This window comes from Equus caballus, chromosome X, assembly GCF_041296265.1.
Source record: "Equus caballus isolate H_3958 breed thoroughbred chromosome X, TB-T2T, whole genome shotgun sequence".
In the NCBI taxonomy this organism is placed as follows: Eukaryota; Metazoa; Chordata; class Mammalia; order Perissodactyla; family Equidae; genus Equus; species Equus caballus.
Window position 1 is genome coordinate 119,399,081 of NC_091715.1, and position 25,900 is coordinate 119,424,980.

Genomic DNA, 25,900 nt, shown 5'->3' on the forward strand with positions numbered 1-25,900 from the left:
CTTTGCTTATTAGTAGACTTAGTATCTGCCTATCCTTGTATGTTTATATACCGCTCTTAGGCAAAAAGCATAGCTAATGGGAAAAAATTAAGATCCTATTTGTAATTTATTACATTAACTATGATTCTACACCTTGATTAGAATTGTCACATGGAGATATTCAGTAATAGCTAAAGTGACCTTAGGTCAAACCAATTATTTTAGGTGACAATACAAGTGCAAATATAAACATCCTAACAGTTCTTCCCTGCTCAGGCTCATTAAATAGTAAGGGTGTTATAGATTAAATGTGGTCTCCAACTCTCGAGTTCCTCATTTGCTTTGTATAAGACTTATAAAATAGCAAAAGTACATAGGGGAGCTTAACAAATGGTGCCAAGGATAGCAGAGCCAGAGTCTCTTTGGACAAGAAGAATTGTAATGCAAGGTTTTGCCTTAAAAATATTCTTACAAAATTTGTTTCTGCTCAAAAACAGAAACAGACACATCCATAACTACCCTTGACTAGTTCACTCACAAAACCCCAGCAATAAAAATTTCCTTAATTTGATAAAAATTTCCTTCCATGTGTTTGTTACCAATTTATAACATAAATTTCAACAAGGAGAGGGGGAAAAACCACATCTGATTATCACGACAATGTAAAGAAGCCAAAGGCATTCCTATAAAATCAAATCTACTCTTGGGGGAAATTAAGTGCTACTTTAAAGTGGCATAAATAGCTTAAAGTATATTAATACTTTAAAATAAATTGTCAAAAGCTAGTGTAGTGATAACTTACAACAGTAAAGTGATAACTATGATATGAAGAATTCATGACACCTTTTTTTAACTCTCTAAAACTGAATACCTAATTAATGTTACTATCAAATTAACATTTAGACATATCTCATCTAATCCTCATGGTAACCCCAGGAACCAGATTAGGTAAATATTATTACCACCCATCTGTGGCTTAGAAAAGTGACCAGCTTAAGGTCACATAACTAGCAAGTAGCTGCAGCTCATCCTGATGAACCAGTTAACCTAACAATCAATTTCTAATGCTTTAGTTACTTTGTTTGTGGGACAGCCTTAAATGAAGACTCTCTGTGGGCAAGTTAGGTTCTAAAGTCAATGCATAAAATGAAAATTACATACAGTCATGCACTGCGTAATAATGTTTCAGTCAACAACAGACTGCATATATGATGGTGGCCCCACATGATTAGTATCAGATAGCCTATATGTGTAGTAGGCTGTACCATCTAGGTCTATGTAGTTCGCACAATGACAAAGTAGCCTAATGATGCATTTCTCAGAATACGTCCCAGTCTTCAAGCAACACAAGACTGTATACTCATAATTACACTTAAAAAATCCCTTAAATGATCTATAAAGTATACAGACACATTAGCTTTCATTTAAGTCCCACACGAGACTGTGTTTTTCCCCCTCTAGTGTTAGAAGAAATCACTGTTAAGTGAACATGAATTCATGTGAACATCAGATGAAGTGACTGGCTTCAATTTAGAGGCCACGTCATATGAAAACACATTAGTTTAAAAACTAAACTCATACAATGTGGTGAGATACTCTCTAAGAGACTTGAGAAACTGAACCAAACGAAAAGAAAAAATTTCTCCAATTTCACCCTTACTCTTGGGCATATATACTGAGTATTTTGATGGAATAAGTCTGGCTACATTCACATAAATTAAGCACAGGTATGGTGTAATTCCACTGTACTTGAACTCCACACCTTCATCCAAAAGGAGTATTAATTTTGAGGCCTAACCTACACAACCAGGGTAGATCTTCACAAGTTGAAAAGAAAGAGCAAAGCAAGATCACAGACTCTCCCTCCCCTAACAGCTGATGAAAAAACAAAAAATAGTAAATATCAAGCCAAAATTCTAAAGTAGCTGGTTCATAAACTAGAGTTTTGGAATGAATGGTCTACAGTACATTCTCTCTCTTGTAACCCTAATTTTTATTATGAAAAATTTCAAGTTTACATAAAAGTTAAATGGATAGAATAATACCCATAAATAGCTATATAACTACTTTGTAGGTACAATTAACATTTTGCTTTTTTTTGACTGAGCAAAAAAACTTCAGATACGACACTTCATCTCAAAATAATTCAGTATGTATCGCCTAAGAATAAGGACATTCTTCTACATTACTACAATATCACTACCACAACTATTCCTGATATCTACTGCCGAGTCTAAGGGATACTCTGACCCTCTATCTAAGGTTTCTCTAAGCTTTATCTGTGAATCAATTTAGAGCACTCTGACCTTTATCCAAGGCCAATATAAGAAACAGCCATAGACACTAGCCAGACAAGTGAATTAAGATGACAAAGTGAAGCATAAAAACAGACTTTCTCTCCCCCAATCCCTAATGCAATGAACAGAAGTATGTCTTGTTGTTGTCTTTTTTTTAATGCCCCAAATTCACCATCAACAAGAAAAGAGGAAACTATGTTATTAACTTCAAGACTTCAAGGGGATACACACACACACACAATTCTGGTATGACGGACTGTGTGGTATGGATCCTGCCCTTAACCCAATCCGCAGTAGTAGTACTGAGCAAGGAAGGTAAGTCAACAAAATCCTTTAGGCAACATGGCCTGCAAGGTAAGTAAACAGCCTGAGGAAAAATCCTTGTGAGGAGAAAGCCAGCAGGACTCTGGCTAAGGGAGAACCAGCTGCCACAGCTTGCTGCCTTTCAAAGGAACAGCGCTTAGATGGGTGAAGGAATCAAAGCGCAAGGGAGCTGGATACCCGCTTGGTTGGGCGTGCCTAGTATAGCATAGCTAACAGGATCTCAAAAGAGGTCCTCTAAATGAGGGCTATACTCAGCCTCCCCAAGCTTCATTCCCTCCCCCATCCTAGACTCCAGAGAAGATTGAAAAGAGAACCCAAAACTCAAACTGTAGCTTGAGGGGAGGAGGACTGGTCATAAATACGGGGGAAGGGTATGAGGACTCACTCACACTGTATCAGAAAGATCTGAACAGAGCTGTCCATATTAAGATGAAAAAAAGTGCCGTGGCTACGATGGAAACATAAACAGCCAAAAAAGACCTAGCATATAAAAGACAAACTTAGTCTGGAAGAAAGCAGAACACAAAGGACAAAGGCAGATTCTCCACAAGTATCTGCATATAGTCATAGAAAAGGTATTAAGAATGAACTCAATAAAACAAGAAAAGCTTGGAGATGAGATACATAGAATGAGATTAAAATGGAGATTGCAGAGATAAACAAAATAAGAAAACACCACTAACACAGATATAAAACAGCAAAGAACTGTAAAATTTACATAACCTATCGTTTCCTCAATTTCAGACACACTACATTTGTATAAGCAGTAGAGCATGGTGATTTTGAGTTTGGCCTCTGAAGCCAGATTGCCTGGACTGAAATCGCAGCTCTGTCCCATATTAGGTGTGTGACCTGGGACAAGTTGCTTAACCTGGAGCACAAAGGGTTTGGTAAAGATTAAACGAGCTGATTCTCATAAAGTACTTAGAATAGGGCCTGGCACAGAGTGACAGCTCAGTGTTATCTATCACTATTGTAAACAACTTAATCCATTAACACCAGCTGGATGCAAAAAAGCACCAAAGAATTCATCTTTAAGTGTGTTGGTGGTAGAAAAAGCATTTAAGTATGTCAGGTGAACATGTTAAAGCTGTGCTCTACAATTTAAAAAACTTTTAAAGATAGCAAAATGTGTTCATTCATATACAAATATTCAAAAGAGCCACTCCCTCTTTTAAGCCTGAAATAAAGACCAAAATTGGTTAATATACTAAAACAACAGTTCTCAAAGTTTGGTCTTTGGACCAGCAGCATCAGCATCACCTGGAAATTTGTCAGAAATGCAAATTCTCAGGTCCCACCTCAGACCTACTGAATCAGAAGCTGTGAGGATAGGGTCCAATAATCTGTGTTTTAAAAAGATCTCCATGGGACTGTAATACACGCTAAAGTTTCAGAATCACTGTACTAGATAGTCCTATACGCCGTACACCTCAAATTTAAGAAATACATATACACACATACAATCAGACAGACAAATGATTACAAATAAGTATAGGCTGGAAAACTATTCTGTTAAGTAAGTATATTTTAAAATATTTATAATTTATATACAGAAGCAACCCCAAGCTTAGAAATGAGAGATTTGTTAAAGAAGTTTAATTGTAAATACATTACTTGGAACTAGGGTCACATTCCTCCTTTAGAAGCAATCTTATAAAACCCTGGTTAAATTCCTAGCTAGGCAACAAAAGCCTTTTAAACCTAAAAACACTTAACAAATGATTTGTTATGGTGAAATATTTTTATGGGTAAAAAATGAACCAAAATTCTAACTCAGATTATTGGAAAGATTCACTTTTTCTACCACAACCTTAACAATGAGAGAAGACAGATTTCTTCTCACGCTGTGATCAAAATAAACATTTTTGTCTTCCCTTCTGCCCTTCTACCTCTGCAAAAATAGAGACTGGTGTTAGGGTCAGGCCCAGGCACAACTGTGATAGAATGGAGGTATAGGATGGCTGCAGTGGAGGTGACGAAGCGGAAAGGTGACAGTTCTAGTACCTGTGTATCTTGGTAACAATATTGTATATGTTTATGCATATGTCTACGTATAGGACTTCCACAAGTGGGATGTTTGGTCTCCTACTTACAAGTTTATGATACTTGTAGCCAAAGAAAGAATTTCAGACAAGAGATCTGAACATTAAGATTTTCAATAAGAAAGAACAGCATTAGTGGGTGAAAGTGAGATGAAAAAGAGGCTTTTTACATTGTCTCAAAGTATCTCCCCACAAGACACATATTAAAAACAAAGAGAAAAAGAGTAACTGAACAGTGCAGAAACGTGGCAGCCATCCCCTTAACCAAGTGATCAATGTTATCACCACCAGTAATGGGACAAATTGACTTCACACGCTTTCCAATATGATGCACTGGGAAAGAGAATCCTTCTCTTCTTTGAACAGGTACTAGTTAACTCATCCTTTTCAAACTAAAAGGATAAAGACAATAAAACGTGTTATCATTCCTTTTTATATATGTTATATAATAAATTATATGTACAGTTTATGTGCCACATAACAACGTTTCAGTCAATGATGGACCGAATTCATGATGGTGGTCCCATAAGACCTTCCAGTGAGATAAGAGGTGGAGGTGGAAGACAGTGATATTGATGATCCCAATCCTGTGTAGCCCTAGGCTAAGGTGTGTGTTTGAGTCTTAGTTTTTAACAAAAAAGTTTAAAAAGCAAAAAAAAATAAATTTTAAAAATAGAAATAAGCTTATAGAATAAGGATATAAAGAAACTATTTTTGTATAGCTGTACAATGTGTTTGTTTTAAGCTAAGTGCTATTACAAGAGTCAAAAAGTTAAAAAAATTCAAAGTTTATAAAGTAAGCTTTATAAAGTTACAGTAAGCTAAAAAAAGTTACAGTAAGATAAGGTTAATTTATTATTGAAGAAGGAAAAATATTGTTTTATAAATTTAATGTAGCCTAAGAGTACAGTGTTTATAAAGTCTACAGTAGTGTCCAGTAATGTCCTGGGCCTCCACATTCACTCACCACTAACTCACTCACCCAGCACAACTTCTGGTCCTGCAGGCCCCTTTCCTGCTAAGTGCCCTATACAGGTGTACCATTTTTTTCTTTCATACCATATTTTTACTGTACTTTTTTTTTTTGAGGACGATTAGCCCTGAGCTAACTACTGCGAATCCTCCTCTTTTTGCTGAGGAAGACTGTCCATGAGCTAACATCCATGCCCATTTTCCTCTACTTTATACGTGGGATGCCTACCACAGCATGGCTTTTGCCAAGTGGTGCCATGTCTGCACCCGGGATCCAAACCGGCGAACCCCAGGCCACCAAGAAGCAGAAGGTGCGAACTTAAGTACTGCGTCACCGGGCTGGCCCCTACTGCACCTTTTCTATGTTGAGATATGTTTAAATACAAAAACACTTACCAATGTGTTACAACTGCCTACAGTATTCAGTACAGTAACATGCTGTACAGGTTTATAGCCTAGGACCATATAGCCTAGATGTGTACTCGGCTATACCATCCAGGCTTGTGTAAGTACAATCTATGATGTTCACACAATGACAAAATTGCCTAACAATGCATTTCTCACAATGCATCCCCATTGTTAAGTGACACATGACTGTATAGTAATATACTACTTGGTAAATTTCTTTAGAGTACCTTTACACAACATAAATTTGTGAGCATTAAAAAAAATAATCTACCAGCTAAGTGTTAAAAGCCTAGTCAAATATTTCAGGTGTCAAGGGATTAATCTACAACAGCTATTAAATTTTCTATGCAGTTAATTACTGTTGCCAAAAATTAAAATTAGATGCAATCATCAAACACTGGAGAAAACTGCATTTGTATTTGTAACAATTTCTAAATTCTTTTGGTTGCCTTGTTTTACAATTGAAAAGAAACTGTGTGTTCTTTTCCGCTTTAAGACCTTGGGTTAGGCAAAGATCTCTTAGAACACAAAGAGCAAACCATAAAAGAAAAGTACTACTAACGTGGAATTAATCAAAATTTTAAATTTTTGCTTTTCAAAAGACAGGCAACAAAATGAAAAGGCAGACTGAGAAATAATAATAGAAGACAAACAACCCAATTAAAAATGGGCACGAGTTTTGAATAGACATTTCGACAAAGATGAACACAAATGGCAAATAAGGACACGAAAAGATGCTCAACATAACTGACCATCAGGGAAACATAAATTAAAAGCACAACAGATACTACTACACACCCATTAGGATGACTAAAATTTAAAAGACCGACAATACCAAATGTTGATGAGGATATGGAACAAGTGGAAGTCACAAACACTGCTTCCAAGAATGCAAAATGGTACACACATGTTGGAACAGCTCGGCAAAAAGTTAAACATACACTTACCCATGTGGCCCAGCAATCCCATTCCTGGGGAAACAAAAACATATGCCCCCCCCTCCCGCCCAAGACCTGTACAAGAATATTCATAGCAGCTTTATTTATCATAGCTCCCAACTACAAACAACCCAAATGCCCACCAACTGGTGAATGGATAAACTCTGGTATTCTATAAAATGAAATATTAGTGAGCAATAAAGGAACTACTGACATGTGCAACAAATTGGATCATCTCCAAAGCATTAAGTGGAAGAAACCAGACAGAAAAGAGTACATTCTATACAATTCCATTTATACGACATTCTAGGAAAAGCAAAACTATAATGACAGAAAGCCTTTCAGTGGTTGCCAGCAACCAGCAATGAAGGGAGGGAACTGATGGCAAAGGGGCAAGACAGAACTTTCTGGGGTGATGAAAATCTTCTATATCATGACTGTGGTAGTGAACACACAACTGTATACAATTGTCAAAACTCATCAAATTGTACACTTAAAATCAGTGAAATTTACTATATGTAAACTATAACTCAAAGCTGATGTTAAAAACCAAAAAAACAGCATAAATGGTTACCCTTGGGGTAGTGACCAGGGGAGAGTACAAGGGAAACTCTGGGGTGCTGGTACTGTTCTATTTCTTGATCTGGGTGGTGGAAACGTGTGTTTAGTTTGGAAAAAGTCATTGAGCTGTACAATTATGATTTGTGTACTTTCTGTATGTGTGTTTTATTTCAATAAAAAGTTTACTAAAAAAATTTAAAAAATAGATCCTCAACAGTCTGAAGTTGAAGGGACTTCATACAAATAACGGCAATGATTCAAAATTGCAGTCAGGAAAAGAGGGGGAAAAGAACACTGAGTTAACCACTAATTATCAGAATTCAAAAACAATCACTTGTCCAAAGCATATTTTCCTATGTGTGGGACTTAACTAATAAAAATAACTGATTAGGACACAATGGACTTTCCCCAAACTTTACTCAACATAACCTTTTTTTTTTTTTTTTTAACATAACCTTTTCTTAAGTTCACTTTCTTTTTATTTCTAGAGATACATTTCACATAAATATACTCAGAACTTTTTTTTTTTTGGCTGAGGAAGATCTGCCACGTATACTCAGAACATTTTCATTCCAAAATGTAGCTTTCTGCTTGGAAGAAAAAAAATCTTACTAACCTCCTTCATAAATGACTTGCCTATGCGCACCACTTTTGCGAATAAAATGGGATCGTGAGAAAGGTGAGGACCAAGGTAACAGAACATATTGAAAACGTCTCTCCTCAAATCTTCAAAGCTCTCTGCTTGTTTTGGTGCTCTCTTATTTTGCAAAGCATTAACAGGTGAGCCTTTAGCACCTTTAGGAACGCCAACTCTAAAAAGAAGCAAAATTTATATGTATACTCTACAATACTTCATTTTAACACAGTCATATTAATCAGTAAGTGAAATTTTTTTGCTCATATTTGCTTTCTATATTTCAATTCTGTAACTTTATTATGCCAGATAATTTAACTGATAGAAAAAGACAAAAACAATACTCATTTGAAAAAGATCAGAGCTCAGAGGAAAATGTTTCAAGTTAACTGCACGAGAAAAGGAAATCATAGAAATGCAGATTACAACTAACATTTAACATACATCATATAAATTTGTTTTTAGTTAAACTTAACCAGTATCAGGAATTTAGATATGGAAATGGGGAACAATGAATGAACCTCAGAGATGCTGGAAGATGAAACAGAAAAATATGGATATAACAATGCTGATTCAAGTCAATAAATATTTCTCAATCTGGGTTCCACTACCTAGACTGAGTATGAGGTAGGTGGTGGTAGGGAAGGTGAGCAGCATAATGAAAGAGGGTGTCACACTAAAAAGGGCAGCATACCCAGAGTGTTTACCTGCTGAACAGGTGTCCCACTGTGGAGTCACAGGGGTCACTCTCTGAGAAGAAGCTTTCATGGTCCACAGCCCAGGTGGCACTGAAGGCAGCAGCCAGGACAAGTCACCTAAGCATGAGTCATAAGGCTGGGGCTTTTGAGGCAGGCTCTGATCTGTGGGGCTGAAGCCAGAGCTGCTGCCAATGTTGCTCCTAAATATCCTGCAAGTAGGCTGAGGGCTAGAGGACTAGTCGACACAGTAACTAAGGATGATGGGAGAGGCTGCACTAGCAATTTCCAGAAGAGCAGCCTATATGCCAGGAAAGATAAGGCAAGCAGAGAGGCAATGTCCTCACCCAGAGCCATTCAACCCGGGATAGAGGAAAACTAAGTAAAACCCTTAAGTATTCTCTGCCCTCTAAGAGAAGAGGAAAAGTCAAAAACAAAAGAATGGAGTTTTCACTCTCAATGGAGGAAACCCAACCCAGAAGTCTAACCTATAGTTTTTAGACTACACTGAGCACACATTCTGCAATACCTGGCCTAGACATTAGGAGACAAGTCACTGGTTAATATCAGACTGATACACTCTGTGAATAGTTCTTATCCTCTGACAAAACATACTAAAATACATGCTTTGTTTGAGGAGACAAGATAAATATGCAAATTTTTTTGTAGTCCCAAACTATTTCTACCTCAGTGATTAGTAAAGCATACAGTAACATACCTTCGATAGAGAGGCTCAATAGTTATGTGAATGAGCTTGCAGATAGCAAGGGCTATTAGCTTATGTGAAGCTGCATAGTACGGAGGCATCTGATCCATAATGTTCTGTGCATGCTGCCAATCACCAATCTTTAACAAGGCTTCCAACAAACCAAGTTTTTGGTTGTCAGGTGGCTAAAAATCAACAATTACAGCAAAAATACTCAGAATACAGACACCAATAAATCTTAATATTTTTTCATTTAAAAAGTTGAGCTAAATAACACAACCATGTATGTCAGCAACATTCATAAGAAATGCAATGGTATTTTCCTGAAAGTACAATCAAGTTTTTCACCTATTGAAAAAATCAACAGGATAGGTTTTTTCATGTAGCAGACACAGCATGACAGCTTGCAGACTTGGAATTAAGTTAAATTCTATTTAATGTTTTATTGTGCCACAGGGAACTAGAATTCATTCATCTTTGAGAATCTCTTTAGGACCTGAGGGAGATTAATACACAAATCACAAATACAGTCAATACATTTGCGATTCTACTTAGAATATATTTTGAAATTTATATAAGAAAAAAACATGGCAGCCTCTTTTGGGAAGGGGTCAATCAGATTACAAACAAAACCACCGGTGCCAGTCCTGTGGCTGAGTGGTTAGGTTCCCACCCTCCACTTCGGGGGCCCAGGATTTCGCTGGTTCGGATCCTGGGCGAGGACATGGCACCGCTCATCAAGCCATGCTGAGGCAGCATCCCACATGCCACAACTAGAAGGACCCACAACTAAAAAAATATATACAACTATGTACCAGGGGGCTTTGGGGAGAAAAGGAAAAATAAAATCTTTAAAAAAAAAAACAAACCTTTGCAAATTACTATTTCAAAAACCAGGTTTCACCACAATCAAAATTAAAAAATTATTTTTCCATAAGTCGATTAACTATTACAAGTTAAATTTCATAATTCTAAATCCAGAAGACAATGTTAATTTTACTAGAATGAACTATATACCTTCTCTACTTTCTCCTCTTCTTTTTCCTTTTCTTTCTCTCGCTCATCGATTTTTTCAGAAGACAATACAACCATTGTAAGTTTTCTAACAATTTGTTTAGCTTCCACAATTTCTCGTTTGTGTTCATCCATAATGCAGTTATCAGCTGGAAGAAGCTAAAAATGGTTCATTAAAATTTCATGAAACAGCTAATACTAACTATATGTACATATAAAAAGCAAACACTATCTACTCTCAATTGACAGAACTGTAAATAAGAAGCCTAGCCTATTTATGACCATGATTCGCCTTCTAAGTAAGTTTCTCTTCATTATTTTCTTATAATCTGACAGGGTTAAGTATCTGAATTTTGTACACCTTTTAAAATCTGGTAGCAGTTCAAAGCTTCAGGTGTTCTGTCTGTTAGAGATCCTCAATTAATATTCTACCACAGTGACGCTTACCTGTGAATCCGTTTACCCAAGAAAATGCATACCCGTTCCATTAAAAATATCACAGATTTCCCCTTTAAAGGCCAAACTCCAAATTAAATAAAGTACTACATTTGGATCCAATCTGGGAGAGGTGAGCTAATGAATTACATTAATGAGTAAATTTGATTCCTCTAAATGAAAAATCTCAAGTAGAAAAATTATGAATAACTGGACATCTTACTTTTCATTTTCTAGATACCTATTTGACTTAAGTCACAAACTAGTTTCTAGCCTATTACAAAAAGAAAGTAATATGCGTATAGTCAACCCTCCATTAATGAAAAAGGATCAGGTATCTCAAGTACAGTCATCCTGTATGAGTGGAAGATGGTTAATGTCGACATTTCATAAAACAACCCAGACACAAAGAAAAATACAGCCAACAAATCATATTTAGTGGTTCCTGCTAGGCACTATTGTGAGCTATAAGAGAAGTGTTCCTGCTCCTAGAAATGCATAAACTATTTCAGCAGCTAAATCTAATGCAAAGTAAATAATCAGTAAACAATAAAAGAAAACAGTGAAATATTAAACTACATATTGTAGACTTCATCCCATTAGTTAAAAAGGGAGGCAAAAGAAAAGTCACTACGGACTGGTGCAAGGAGGTAAGCAAGACTTTTTCTCATTCTTTAAGATCTCCACTGGCAACTAAACCCATTTTTATTGCTTTTTCTTATTTATCTGCCATAGGTCCTCATCTTTTACCTAGACTCTCCAATTGCCTCTAAAACCTGCCATTATAATGGGAGACCTTCTTATAGTTCTCTCAATTTCTAGTTTTGTGTATTTTGAGAACACACATATAAAGTTACATATAAAGTCATAACTGTTAGATCTCCGTAGTGAACACAACTTTATTATTATGAAGTGACTCTGTTTTTGCCAAAAAGTCTATTTTGTCTAAAAACGATTATTTCCCTAATATATTTTCCCACTCTTTTGCTTTCAACCTTTCTTCATCCTTAGGTTTTAGAAGTCTCATGTAAACTGGTTTTTAATCCTGTCTGAAAATCTTTGTCACCCTAATAGAACACTATTCCACTTGCATTTATTGTTAAACTCAAACATATCAGTAATAAATCTATCATTATTTTTGTAATTTCCATTTGTCCTGCCAGTCTACACTTGCCTATAAACTCATACCTATGTCTTCAAATTCTCCTTTTTCTGACCAATTTTCCATGTTCTCAGTTTGTACATGACTTCTCTAAATCTTGAATGGTTTCCTACTCCCAACAAGAAAAAAATTCAAACTTATTACTATGGCACCTAGGGCCCTTCACAGTCTAGCCCCAACCTACTAATCCACCTTCATCTCCCCTGCAAACCACCCTAAGCTCCTGATGTTCCCCTAAAGTGATAATGAAGCCCTTTCAAACTTCCTGCCTTTATACTCAGTTAATTCTACCCACAAAGCTTCCCACCTTTTAAGCCTGGCCAATACCTACTCATCTATCAAGATCGCAGTTCAACATCACTAGTTTGGTAAAGCCTTCCAAAAGCCCCACAGACGGAGATGGTCACTATCTATTGTGAGTCCCCACAGTACTTTGTAAATACCTCAAATATAGTACTTATTATACAATGCAAAATGTTTTCTCCCTTGCTAGACTATGACTGCTTCCAAGGTAGAGATCAAGTTTTATTCAACTCTGTAACCACAATACATAATGATAGGCAAGGAAGTTAGAAAGTGATTTCAAAGGCAGTGAAGATAATGTCAGCTTTGGACAGGTTTGATTTAAGTTCATACATATCTTAATGCACAACTTAATAAAACAGGAATCTCTATACTACAAATCAAGTTTTTTCAAACTGACAGGCTAAACTGTTGCTAAACTAGAGGTCATCAATCACAATCACATGCACACTCTTCTAAATCCTGGACCCAGCAATGAAAGCACAATACTAGTCATTTATTACCCAGTAAAAACACAAGAAAAACTATTTAAAAAATATATATATGAAGAATTCTCCATTCATCCTGAATACCTAAAGATAGCATTTTGGGGAGAAGGAAGAAGTATCTAGGTACTCCCATATTTCTCATAATTTGTGTATAATAGAGAAGTCTGAAACCACATTGGTTAGAATTTGACTTCTCTCCCCATGAGATACGCCTTGATGACGATTAAGAACTTTAACTTCACATCCAACCTTAAACCCTGTAACAGCAACACAAAAGGTATCTGATTTTCATAATTTGTCAAAGAATTAAATTCATTCACTTTATAAAGTAAACACAAAGCAATAATGCATTAGAGCTTCAAAAATTAAGACTTGAGAGCCTAGGACCAACCTTGGAGTGCTATATGGCTGCCTACTCCTCTCCCCCAGCCCTGGGATGGACAAGCAAATATTCTTAGCAGCCCACTTGACTTACATGCACATAAAGATCATCTAAATCAATAAGATTAAATTGTAGAAGTACTGCTGCAACTCTGTATAAAGATGAAGGAGTCTCTCCATTTGGTTCCTTGAAAAACAAAAGAAAAGTTTCTATTTAGTGCATAAAGTACAAAATCATATCCTTTACCTACCAATAATTAAGAACAATTAGATTAAATAACTCTAGGTCAACAAGAAGCTTCGTTGCTCTTCCTGATCATAAATAACATCTGAATTCAAAACAAAAACAATTATGTCAATATACTCTTTCACACTGGAATATCTTTTGATGAGCACAAGGAAAGCAGTTGCAAAAATGAACACATTTTACAATGCATGCTAATATTCAAATAAAATATAAAAACTGAATCAAATAAGAGGTTTTATATTGCATAGTATTTAGTTCGGGTTTCTGTTTATATATGTATTTTCTTAACTTGCTTTTTCCAGTAGTTCTTAGTGGAGATGCAGATAGATAAGACTGACAAATTTGGAAGTGCAGAATCATCTGTGTCTGCTTTACACTTTTCTCCCTATTATTTCTTGGGTTCTGTGCTAAGTATATCTGCTTGTGAACTGATCTGCCCTTCGAAACAGATGTCTATACATATTACACATAGAGAAATCAACAACTTAAAATACAGAATGGCCAATTCCAGGTCAATCCTTCAGAGTCTACACAAAACAGAAAGATCTTTGAATGCTATCTATCAAGAAGACTTTTCCCTAATTTTTAAACTGTTTGGGGCCAGAATGGAAAAGTAAAGTGAGAACAACTGGCAATTACTAAATGACCAAATGCAAATAAAAAGCAAGCAGTGACAATACATTATGTTCTGCTCCGACTCAACAGTGAAAATGAGATCTTTGTAAGTAAGGCTTCCCCCACAATTGTGATAGATGTTATTCACATAACATATGAAGCTAACCAAAGTAACAGATATCATATAAAGAAGGCATATTTCACTGTCATTTTTTAAGAGAAGTTTTCAACTTAATAGTTTAATTCTAAATGCTTATAAATGGTTATTTAGTATCAAAACATTTTCCCATAATAACAAATGGTGGTCAGGGTTTCAGCACAAATTCACAAAAGCTCACTACCTGACTTGAATCAACCAGGAATACTCTCATTATTCCCATTTTCTTTGTTTAAATGAGTCACCACAAGAAGCCCCCAACACCCAGGCCAAACGTCAACTCCCATACTCTAAGCCTTATACTGCTCTGCACAATCCCTGTTCTGTCCTATCTCATCTTTCCACATTCTTAAAAAACTTCCATGGAATCCTCTAGAATTCATGATCCATCCTCAGGAAAATACCCTATATCCTGAATCTCTCTTCTAAATGTTCCCTTCACCTTCATGCTTGAACAAAGCCTAGCACTCCCTAGGAATACCACTCCCACTGTAACCCCGTCAAGCGCTGGCTCCCTTCCCCAGACCCCACACAATACTAGGCCTAGAAGTGGGCTACAAGTCATCTTTGCCTTTTATTGGTGTTTCCAGACTTTTCTCCCTCTACCCTCCCTAAAGCTCACCCAGCTCTGAATTTCCTATCACTCACCATCCCTCACTATTGCTGTGATCTAGTTTCATTCCACTGTGGGCAAAGAAGATATTTTGTATAATTTCAATGTTTTAAATTTATTGCCACTTTTTTGTGGCCCAAGATAGGGTCTATCCTAGAGAATGTTCCATGTGTACTTGAGAAGAATGTGTAATCTACTATTATTGGGTGAAGTGTTCTATATATGTCTGTTAAGTGTAATTGGTTTATAGTGTTATTCAAGTCTCGATTTCCTTATTGATCTTTTGTCTAGTTGTTCTATCCATTAATCAGAGTGGGGTATGGAAACATCCAACAATTATTATGGAACAGTCTTATTTCTCCCTTCAATTCTATTGTTTGCTTCATATTTTTTGAGGCTCTGTTTGGTGACTATGTTTATAACTGTTGCATTTTGATGGGTTGACCCTTTTATCAACATATAATGCCCTTCGCTGTCTACTGTAAAAATTTCTGTCTTAAAGTCTATTTTGTCTGATATTAGCATAGCCACCCCAGCTCTCTCCTGGAAACTGTTTGTATGGGATATCTATTTCCATACTTTCACTTTGAACTTATTTGTACCTCTGGATCTAAAGTGAGTCTCTTATAGATAGCATATAGTCATGCTTTTTTTCATACATTCTGCCAAACTCTGCCTTTTAATTACAAAGTTTAATCCATTTACACTTAATCACTAACAAGGAAGGACTTCTGCCATTTTTCTTTTGCTTTCTATGTCTTATCTTTTGTTCCTCATTTCCTCTATTACTGACTTCTTTTGTGTTTGATTATTTTGTAGTGAACCATTTTGATTCCCTTCTCTTGTCCTGTTTATATTGTAGTTATTTTCTTAGCGGCTATATTGGGTATTACAATTAACATTTTAAACTCATAATAACCTAGTTTGAATACCAACTTAGCTTCAATAGTATACAAAAACTCTACACCTATACATCTCTATCCCTCCCCAATCTATATTGTTACACGTTGTGTGCCAATTAGATTTGTAATTGTTTTATTCCTTTGCCTTTTAAATCATATAGGAAAAAAGGAGGAGCCACAAACCAAAATATACAGTAACACTGGCTTTTATATTTACCTATGTAGTTATCTTTACCAGTGTTCTTTACTTCTTCATATGGCTTCAAGTTCCTGTCTAGTGTCCTTTCACTTCAGCCTGAAGGACTCCCTTTAGCATTTTTTGTAGGGCAGGTCAACTAGCGACAAACTCCTCCAGCTTTTGTTTATCTCAATGTCATAATCTCTCATTTTTTGAAGGATAGTTTTGTTGGATACAGAATTCTTGGTCGGCAGTTTTATTCTTTCAGCACTTTATATATGCCATCCCACTGCCTTCTGATGAAAACCCAGTTGTTAATCTTATTGAGGATTTCTTGTATGCAATGGGTCACATCTATTTTGCTGCTTTCAAGAGTCTGTCTTTGGCTTTTAACAACTTGATTATAATGTGTCTTAGTGTGGATCTCTTTGAGTTTATCCTGTTAGGTATTCGTGGAGCTTCTTAGATGCGGAGATTCATATCTTTCATCAAATTTGGTAAGTTTTCAACCATTATTTTTTCAAATATGGTTTTTGTCCCTTTCTCTCTCTCCTCTGCCTCTGGGACTCCATAATGCACATATTGGTACACTTGATGGTGTCCTACAAGTCCTCACAGGCTCTGCTCATTTTTCTCCATTCTTTTCTCTTCCTGCTCATCAGACTGGATAAGTTAAATTGACTTATCAAGTCGGCTGATTGTTTCTCAAACCTTCTCAAATCTGCTGTTACACCCTTCTAGTGAATTTTTCATTTCACTTATCATACTTTTTGACTCCAGGATTTGCTTGGTTCCTTTTTTATAATTTCTATTTCTTCATTGATATTCTCTGGTGAGACAGTGCTTTCTTGGTTTCCTTTAGTTCTTTGCCCATGGTTTCCTACAGATCATTAGGGTATTTAAGAATGCTGATTTAAATTATTTATCCAGTAAATCCATTTCCTGGGCTTCCTCAGGGACAGTTTCTATTAATCTTTTTTTCCTTGTGAGTGAGCCATACTTTTCTTTGCATATCTCATTATTTCTTGTTGAAAACTGGACATTTTGAATATTATGTGGCAACTGTGAAAATCAGATTCTGTCCCCTCTCTGGAGTTTGTTGATGCTGCTTATTGTGGGTTATTGTTCTGCTTGTTTAGTGACTTTTCTAAACTCCTTTTGCAAAGTCTGTATTATTGTCATATGTGGCCACTGAAATCTGTGTTCTGTTAGCTTAGTGGTCAGCTAGTGTTTTGAGTTTTCTTAAAGGCCTAAAGCCAAAAATAAAGAGAGAGAGAGAAAGAAAAAAGAAAAAAATACTCTCCCAGTCTTTGCACAATGGCTGTGTATTAGGGTACTCCTGAACACTTGGCCAGGCCATTTACGATTCTGCCTTAGTCTTTACTTACTGTTTGTGCAGTCTAAACGCCAGCCAGAGAAAATAGCTTAGGGTCTTCTCAGCCTTTTTCTGAGCATGCATCCAGTTCTGGGCACGTGCATGGCCCTCCCCACCCCCCCATTCCCTAGTATACACAGGGGCTTTATAAAAGCTCTCATTCCCTTGCATATCTCCTTATCAACTTCTTCCTTCCCAGGCCTTCAGTCTCTCTATTGCTTATGCAGCTGTTGTCTCTTGCTCCTGGATCCTAAAGCCAACAGTAGTGCCTTGCGACGCTTTTGGGAAAAGCTGCCCCAGCCCTGGGGATGCTCTCAGTCAGGCAAAACAAAGACAGGCCCTTGTGCCAATCCTTCAGAGAGCAGCCAGACAGACCAAGACCCACGATTCTTTGAGAACAATTCTTTGTATCCTCTGGCATTAGCAATCTGCACTAGGAGGGCAGGCTTCTATCTTCACAGCTACTATCAATCTGGGTGTGCGGGATAGAAGGCAGGCAATTTAAATTGTCACAGTGCTCTCTAACCCTAAAGCAGCAGCTTCTTTCTTTAACAGGCCTTTCCTTGGTTGTTGTTATGTTTTTGTTTTTTTTTTTTACTAAATTCCAGAGTTGTGTAAAAGTTGACTGACAATTTTTGCCAGTTCATTAGTTGCTTTTACAGAGGGGAGAAAAGCTCTGGAGTTCCCTACTTTGCCATTTTCATTGATGTCCTATTGTTGCCATCTATGGACCCCTGGGTCACTGTCCTTCATTTAGCAATGGTCTTAGCTTCTGATTCACTGTCACTTTCTCTGATTCTATTCCTTTCTTAATTTTTGGTGATTTTCATATACATGTAAGTGATACTTCCATCATGCTGGCCTCTCAGTTCCTTGAACTCCTCTCTTCCAAAGATCTCCTCTACCCTATCTCAATCATTCACTCCCTAAACTTCAATATAACCAATAGCTACAACCCCTCCAAAACTCCAATTTCACATATCCACCCTCAAGTGGGTCCTTAACGCTGCTAGCCAATCATACTCTATTTCTCTTGTCCATTCACTCTCCTGCTCTCCTACACAATTATTTTCTACCTTCTCTCCTAACCTCTAATACCTCCTCTCTCATCCTCTCTCTCAGTTGATGACTTTGCTTTCTCTATCAGTGAGAAAACTGGAGCAATCAACAGGACTTCTACAAACTATCACCATCACATCTATCCACCTACCAACAACTGTACCTGCATACGCTGTCTTTCCATCTATTATTATAGATGAACTCTCTATGTTCCTAAAGTCAATCCATACACTTATGCCATAAACTCCATTCTCTCTATCCTACTCATGAACACTACTCCAATAATTCTCTTCTTTCTCTCCTACATCACCAATTTTCCTCCTTTCTACTCACTTCCATTAGCATATAAATGTATTTACTCTCCCACCTTCAAAGAAAAAATCTCTCTTGAGCTCACTTCTCCTCCCTGCCAACTACCACCCCATTTGTCTGTGCCTCTTTGTAGCAACTCCTTTATAGTTGTCTATTCTCACTGTCTCCAATTCCATTCTCCCCATTCTCTCTTAACATGACTCCAGCTCCACCAAAATGGCTAGTTTTGACCTCCCTGCTAAATTCACTGATTGATTTTTAGTTCTCATCTTAAATGACCTATCAGAGGCATTTAACAGAGTTGATCATTCCTTCTTCCATTTAGCTTTCAAGATGCTATATTCTCTTTGTTTTCCTCTAACATTATATGATCCATTTATACCTCCTTTGCTTGTTCTTCCTCTTCTCCCAATCCTTTAACATTAGAGTGCCCCCTCAGTCCTTGGTTCTCTTCTCTTGTCTCTCTATATCCAACTCTTGGTGATATATCTACTATCACAACTTTAAATATCATCTATGTGCTTCTGACATCCACATTTCTATTTCTAGCCCAGTCCTTTCTCACAAACACCAGATCCACACATCCAGTTATTCACTCCACATCTCCACTTGGATATCTAACAGACATCTCAAACTTAATATGTCCAAAACTGAATTCCTGATTCCTACCCCCAACACTCTTACCTTCAGTTGATGATAACACCATCTTTTTAGCTGCTCGGCCCAAAAACTACATTAGGATAGTCCTTAACTCTACTTTCTCACACTCTGTCTCTAATCCATCAGCAAATACTATTGGTTCCAGTTTCAAAATATATGCAGAATCTCATCAACTTCCACTGCTATCATAACCATACTAATTCTTTGAAAACCTAAGTCAAAAAGCACATGCACACTCTCTCTTTTTGCCTCTCTTCTCTCTCTCTCACACACACACACACCATTCACGTCACCATTAGGGGTGGCGAAAAAAGACTCCTCACTCTGATAGCTAGTAATTAATGGGGGAAAAAAAACTAAAGCATTTGTCCTGCCTTTCCAGTAGGAACTGTATTTCAGGGTAACCAAACAACCCAAGTTAGTAAGGGACAACTGCTAGTTATAGAAGGATGATGGCTAATAAATGTAGAAGGTATGATAAAATTAGTAAGTCAACAACTCAGAACCCCTAAGGAAATAACTGTCTCAGGAAAGAATCATTCACATATTCTAAACAACTTTCTGTAATGTTGATGAAAAACTGGATATTCACATGGTGCCAAAGTATCAACCTGCAGATAACCTGCTATTGACAAGAGAAAAAATGTCACCGTATACTGGAGTAATTAAACTGTCATCAACTTACTGGAACATTAAAAGTCAGACAGACATTCGATGTTTTGCAATATGAAACATATAGCACAATCAATGAAATATTTTTGCCATTAAATATTTTACCTGAACATAGTCAAGCTTTTATGCCTAACTCCAAGTATATAAGAAAGACAGGACAAAGAACAAATTAAACCAAGCAAGAAAAAATAGTTAAATCCAAAAGGTGGAGTCTTCTATGGTAATGGTCTCTTTAATAAGTCAATGCCTTTAAAGGAAGCGGGGGACACTATTCTAAATTAAAAGAGACTGAAGTATCCTAACAATCAAATATAATATGTGGTCTTTGATTGAATCATCACTTGAACAAACCAGTTGTAAAATGCATTTGGGGGACAATTTGGGAAATCTGAGTATGTTCTGAGTTTACTGTATGATAGCAATCCAGTTAGGTATGAAATTGGTATCATGGTTATATAGAAAAATGTCCTTACTTTTAAAAAGTACAAACTAATGTATCTAGGAGTAAATGTTCATGATATCTGTAATATAAATTAATATTTCCAAAAAAGTATACCAACATGTTAATAAACTTACTTCTAGGTGAGAGGGTTATGGGTATTTATTCATTACACTATTCATTCTTTCCTATGTGTTTAAAAATGTTCATAATAAAATGAACAAGTAAAAGAGAAACAAAATGAAAAAACTATCTCAGATCACATTACTTTCCTACTCAAAACTCTTCACTGGCTTCACCCAGCATCAAAGTCAAAAACCTTTCACTAGTACTGTATGATCTGGTCCCTCATCTTTGACCTCATCTCCTACCAATCGCCCGCTCAATCACTCTGATCCAGCCACAGTGATCTCCTTGCTGTTCTTCAACACATTAGGCATGCTCACACCCTTAAGGCCTTTGCATTGGCTGCTCTCTTTGCCTAGCGGCTCTTCCCCAGATATCTGCAGTTTACACCCTCACATCCTCCATTTCTTTGCTTAAATCTCACCTTTTCAGTGAGGTCTACTCTCACTATTCTATTTGAAATTGTAACCTACCATTCCAGCACTCCCAATCTTCCTTATCCTGCTCTAAATTTTTTTTTGCCCCATCTCATTGATCATCTTCTAACATACCATATAATTTACTTAGAATGTAAGCATCACAAATTTGTTTACAGATGTAGCCCCAGAACCTAGAACATGACCTGGCACGTAAGAGATACTCAAAATCAATATTTCTTAAATGAATGAATGTAGGTTGTAATAGTGCCTAACTATGGTACCACTATTACTACTACTATTACTGTGTTCTGAATCCAGAAATCAAGGGGCTGTGATACGGGTGAGAGTCATCACCTCTTTCCTCTTTCCTGTGGCGAGACAACCCCAACGAAGTTTGTCTGTCTTTTGGTACCCTCACACTTTCTAGTACTCCTTTCTTCGTGTTCTTTGTGCTAACTCTCACAGTGTCCCTAAACCCTCTATGGCAGCAATCTCTGTTAGGGGAATTAAGCAGATGTGCCTGCCCAATTTTCCAAAATGGTCATGTGCTCTAAATCGTACATCCCCTACCACCCTTCCAAATCAAAACATCCTGTATAGCTGGTCACAGGTTGAAACTAGAATAAAATCACTCCGACTGATTTCACAGCAGAAATAATTAGCTTTGTCTAGAAGTCCTAGCATTAAGAGAAAAAAAAAAAGAAGCCTCTTAATCCAAATAATTCACAATTAGTGAAAATAAGGGTTATGGGCAGAAGGAGTGAACATTTTTGAGAAGTGATAGGAAGAGGGGAGGGTGGAGTAAGACAAGGGACCAACAGAGAGTGACTATACATGCCCAGGAGCCAGTTCCCAGGGTTACATCCCCTAAGCAGTTCTTGATTTTCATGGCTTTCCTTACTTTACCTTTCAGACCACAAGTTATCTAAAATCTCTGAGATTTCTTCCCCTGCCTTCAGTGGTCCTTAAGACTGCAGATTCTCACAACAAGATAGCTCAGGCAGTATAAACAAGGGAATGGTGTTACACAAAGCAATATGAGAGTTACTCTTTCCGATAATAGGTTATTTCTAAATCAAATGTTTCATGGTCGGATATTTCTTATATAAGAAAAAGGTCCATTATCCACGAAAAAAAGGACTGTTCCAACGTTGTCAACCCCCCAGGGATATTTTAATTCAGCTCAAAAGGTGTTACCATTATGAGGAATATTTTCATATAAAAAAACTTTAATTCTAAAACTCACATTCAACTAACAATATTTGATGTTATGCAGCAGGTCATCATTATTCACTGCAATATGCTCTGAAGCCTACAGTCTCCAAAGCCCTAACCTATATTCTAATTAATCATGCCCAAGTTAAATTTGAGCTATCCTGTCACTTCAGCAGTTGGCTTCATGTTCTTAAATCCAAAGCAATCATGGTACCTCTTAAAATGTGATGAAATACTTGAACTTCTCTTTCCCTGTACTAAGAGTGGACTCCCTGGTTGCTGGTAGAAACAGAAGCAGCTGCCATCACTAATTTTTTAACAAAGGTGAAGTCCTCTTGCCCAAAAACCCTGCTATGTGTCTTGTTTGGTATCAAAAAGCTATATGCTTTTCAGTTCTGCTCTGATTTCTCTTCCAGAGCATCCAAGAGAATGGAAAATAAAAGATAAGCAGAGGCAGTAGATGGTACATCATCTGAGAATCCTAAAAAAAATCATCTTACTATCCCAAACTTGAGCTCCAGAGGACAGGAATAGATCTTCACCAGAGTATCCTCAGTGCCTAGCAAAGCAATAGCATATTATGAACACTCAATAAATGAGTATTTCTTGACTAGCTGAGTATCCTAGGCAGGTAGACAAATTAGGAAAGCTACACGAAAAGGACAGTGGAGGCCTTATTACATCAAAATCCTCCATGCTACCAAGAGAGTTATCTTCCTAAATATAGATCACTCATTTACAATTAGTGAGCATTTACTATGGGCTAAGCAGTAAAATAATCCAGAGAAATTAGTAAAACATTAAACCCTGCCCTAAATGGCTCACAATCTGGCCAAGGAGATAGACATAATTTATTCTAATATAATTTGATAAGTGCTAGAAGTCTGTGCAATTTTTATGAGAATAGAGATTAAGAAGTGACTAATTCTGCATGAATGAAGTGTTAGCCAAGACTTTTCTGAGCAAGTAGCACTGATCTTAAAGAATCTACAGTAGAGGCCGGCCAGGTGGCGCGGTGGTTAAGTTCACATGTTCTGCCTCTCGGCGGCCCGGGGTTCACTGGTTCGGATCCCGTATGCGGACATGGCACCGCTTGGCAAGCCATGCTGTGGTAGGCGTCCCACGTATAAAGTAGAGGAAGATGGGCATGGATGTTAGCTCAGGGCCAGTCTTCCTCAGCAAAAAGAGGAGGACTGGCAGTAGTTAGCTCAGGGCTAATCTTCCTCAAAAAAAAAAAAAAAGAATATACAGGAGTTCACAAGATGAAGAAAAGACAGGTGATAGGGTTGGGGAAGAACAGTTTTCCAATTAAAGGAACTGCATGTAAACAAAAGTCTATACACAGCAATGTCTATACCTAAGTTCAAGAAATGGCTAGTAATTTAATATTACTAGAATATTAGATTTGAGAAAAAAATCACTAAAGATGAGGCTGGAAAGAAAGAATAGGGCTAGACTGTGAAGAGCCTTTTCTGCCATGTTTAGAAGTTTGAATTTCATCCCATAGGCAAAGGTTTTTGAGCACTGTGTGAATTACATCTCTTTTAGAATGTAACAGTAGTAATAATATGAAAGATGGATTGAAAGAGAAATAATCAGAGGGATAGATTTGCTAAATAACTACTGCAGTGGGTTAACTGAAAAACGTGAGATATGCCTTAAGAATTTATTCACATCCATAAAAAATTCCAATGGTCTTGAACAATAAAATTGTAACTTACAGTATTCAAGGCCCTTGACAATGTAAAGTGCACCCACCTTTCCAACTTCACTTGCTGTCCTCTTTTCCCCACTTCTTACAATCCAGCCATATCAAACTATGTACCACTTCTTCCAATCTGTTATGCACATTCATACTGCCAGTCTTCATTCTCACACTATTTGTTACTTCTGCACAGACAACTCTCAACAAACTCCTACTCATCCTTCAAGGACCAGGTTAAAAACAGGTTACACTGTATCGGTCAAGCCTTCCCTGACTCTACCTTTCCCAAGGCAAAAATTTATTATACTTTCCTCTAGACTTTCACATCACATCACTCATACTATTAATATAGTACTTATCACATCGCATTGTTAACTATCTATTTATCTATCGCCTTTGCTAAAAAGGCTAAGCTCAAACCAACCTTTACAAATAAAATTCGAATTAAGGTGTACATATAAAATCATGAAATTAACCTATACATACATACACACACACACACACACACACACACACACACACACACATATATACACATATATTTTTTTACCTGGTAAAACTTGAATTTGAACCCAAGAATATGACACAGTGTTTGCGGTTCACACATACTCATGTAAGATTCTAACAAAGATATAAAGAAGTCATCGTGTTCTGGCCTGCATTCAAACACTTCTAAAATGACATCCAAAACTCTATTGGGATCCAGATTAAAGCATCCTGTAACAGATGAGATATACACAAATTCAAAGGTGATTATACATCATTTTTAGTAAAGCCATTAATTTTCAAGGACAACTTATACAAGATACAAATGTTTTTAAAAACAACTTTTTTTACAAGTTTGCTTCCCCTGCCCCAGAGGGAAATCTTCATAATTTTTAAGATCAAGTCCACTTCCCACATTTTACAGATGAGAAATGTGACCTGCCCAGGATTACAAAGTGAGTTAATGACAGGGCTGGGGCTGGAGGCCAGGACCTATGCGACTAAGTCAAGTAAACATTCTTCTATGCCACACTTGTCTCAGTTTTTGATTACTCAGGCTGGTGAAAGACATCCACATTTTTAATTCTTAGCAAAATATGAAAATCAAACAACGCATTTTACAAGAGTAGGCAACTAAAGGGATTTTTTTTTAATGTTTTATGCAGAACTATTTGAAATATTGATAAACAATTAAAAGTTCAGGTTCATGAAAGTAGACCAACATTTTTAGAATCATTTTTTAGTTTATCTTACATACACAACAAAGCTATAAAACATAATTGTACTGTTGATTTATATTCATGGTTTTTGGCAAGATTCTAAAGGGAAAAGGGGTATACTACTGATACTAAATAAATGAGAGAATACCAAGGAGTTGGGGACATAATGAAGGAGTACAGACAACACAAGCAAAGAGAGAAGGAAAGAAAACAGACAATCTAGATAGAGCAGGAAAAGGAAAAGAAAGAAGTACTGCATATGGCATAGTGCTTATGGCTATTTATCCTTACTAATCTCCTAAAGTAAGCTAAAAAGGGCTGATGGACATGGATTTAATACACATTCCTATCAGTCACCCTACTCTTAACACACTATTTCCTCTATTTGCATTCAACTTCAACTGTTACCATAATTATAAACACTATAGTGCAATCATATCATGTGCATTTAATTTCTGAGAATGCAACCATTTATACACAGAAAAAAAGAGAAACATATAATTTAAACAATATAGGCAATTCCACCCACCATTCCCCTCAGTAAAATGTATGCTTATGATCCATAGTGAGCACAAGCTATCAATCTGCTGTTACCTCAGTTTATGTCAGTCCCCACATGCTTTGTCCATCAAACTGAATGAAATCCTAGTATTTTAAAT

General features: G+C 36.8%; 1 protein-coding gene across 23 annotated transcripts in view; it reads right to left on the reverse strand.

The window, feature by feature from the left end:
* Positions 1 to 25,900, reverse strand: part of THOC2 (THO complex subunit 2) — a 104,173-nt gene that overhangs the window by 43,406 nt on the left and 34,867 nt on the right. For all 23 annotated transcript variants that reach the window (XR_011434856.1, XR_011434859.1, XR_011434855.1 and 20 more), the window contains 5 exons: positions 24,587 to 24,753; positions 13,437 to 13,529; positions 10,577 to 10,732; positions 9,572 to 9,744; positions 8,141 to 8,336 (listed from right to left, as the gene is read on the reverse strand). Coding sequence is in view for 17 of the 23 variants with exons in the window: in XM_014729159.3 (XP_014584645.1) it covers positions 8,141 to 8,336; positions 9,572 to 9,744; positions 10,577 to 10,732; positions 13,437 to 13,529; positions 24,587 to 24,753 (785 nt within the window). In the remaining 6 variants the exon portion in view is untranslated. The remainder of the gene's footprint in view (positions 1 to 8,140; positions 8,337 to 9,571; positions 9,745 to 10,576; positions 10,733 to 13,436; positions 13,530 to 24,586; positions 24,754 to 25,900) is intronic.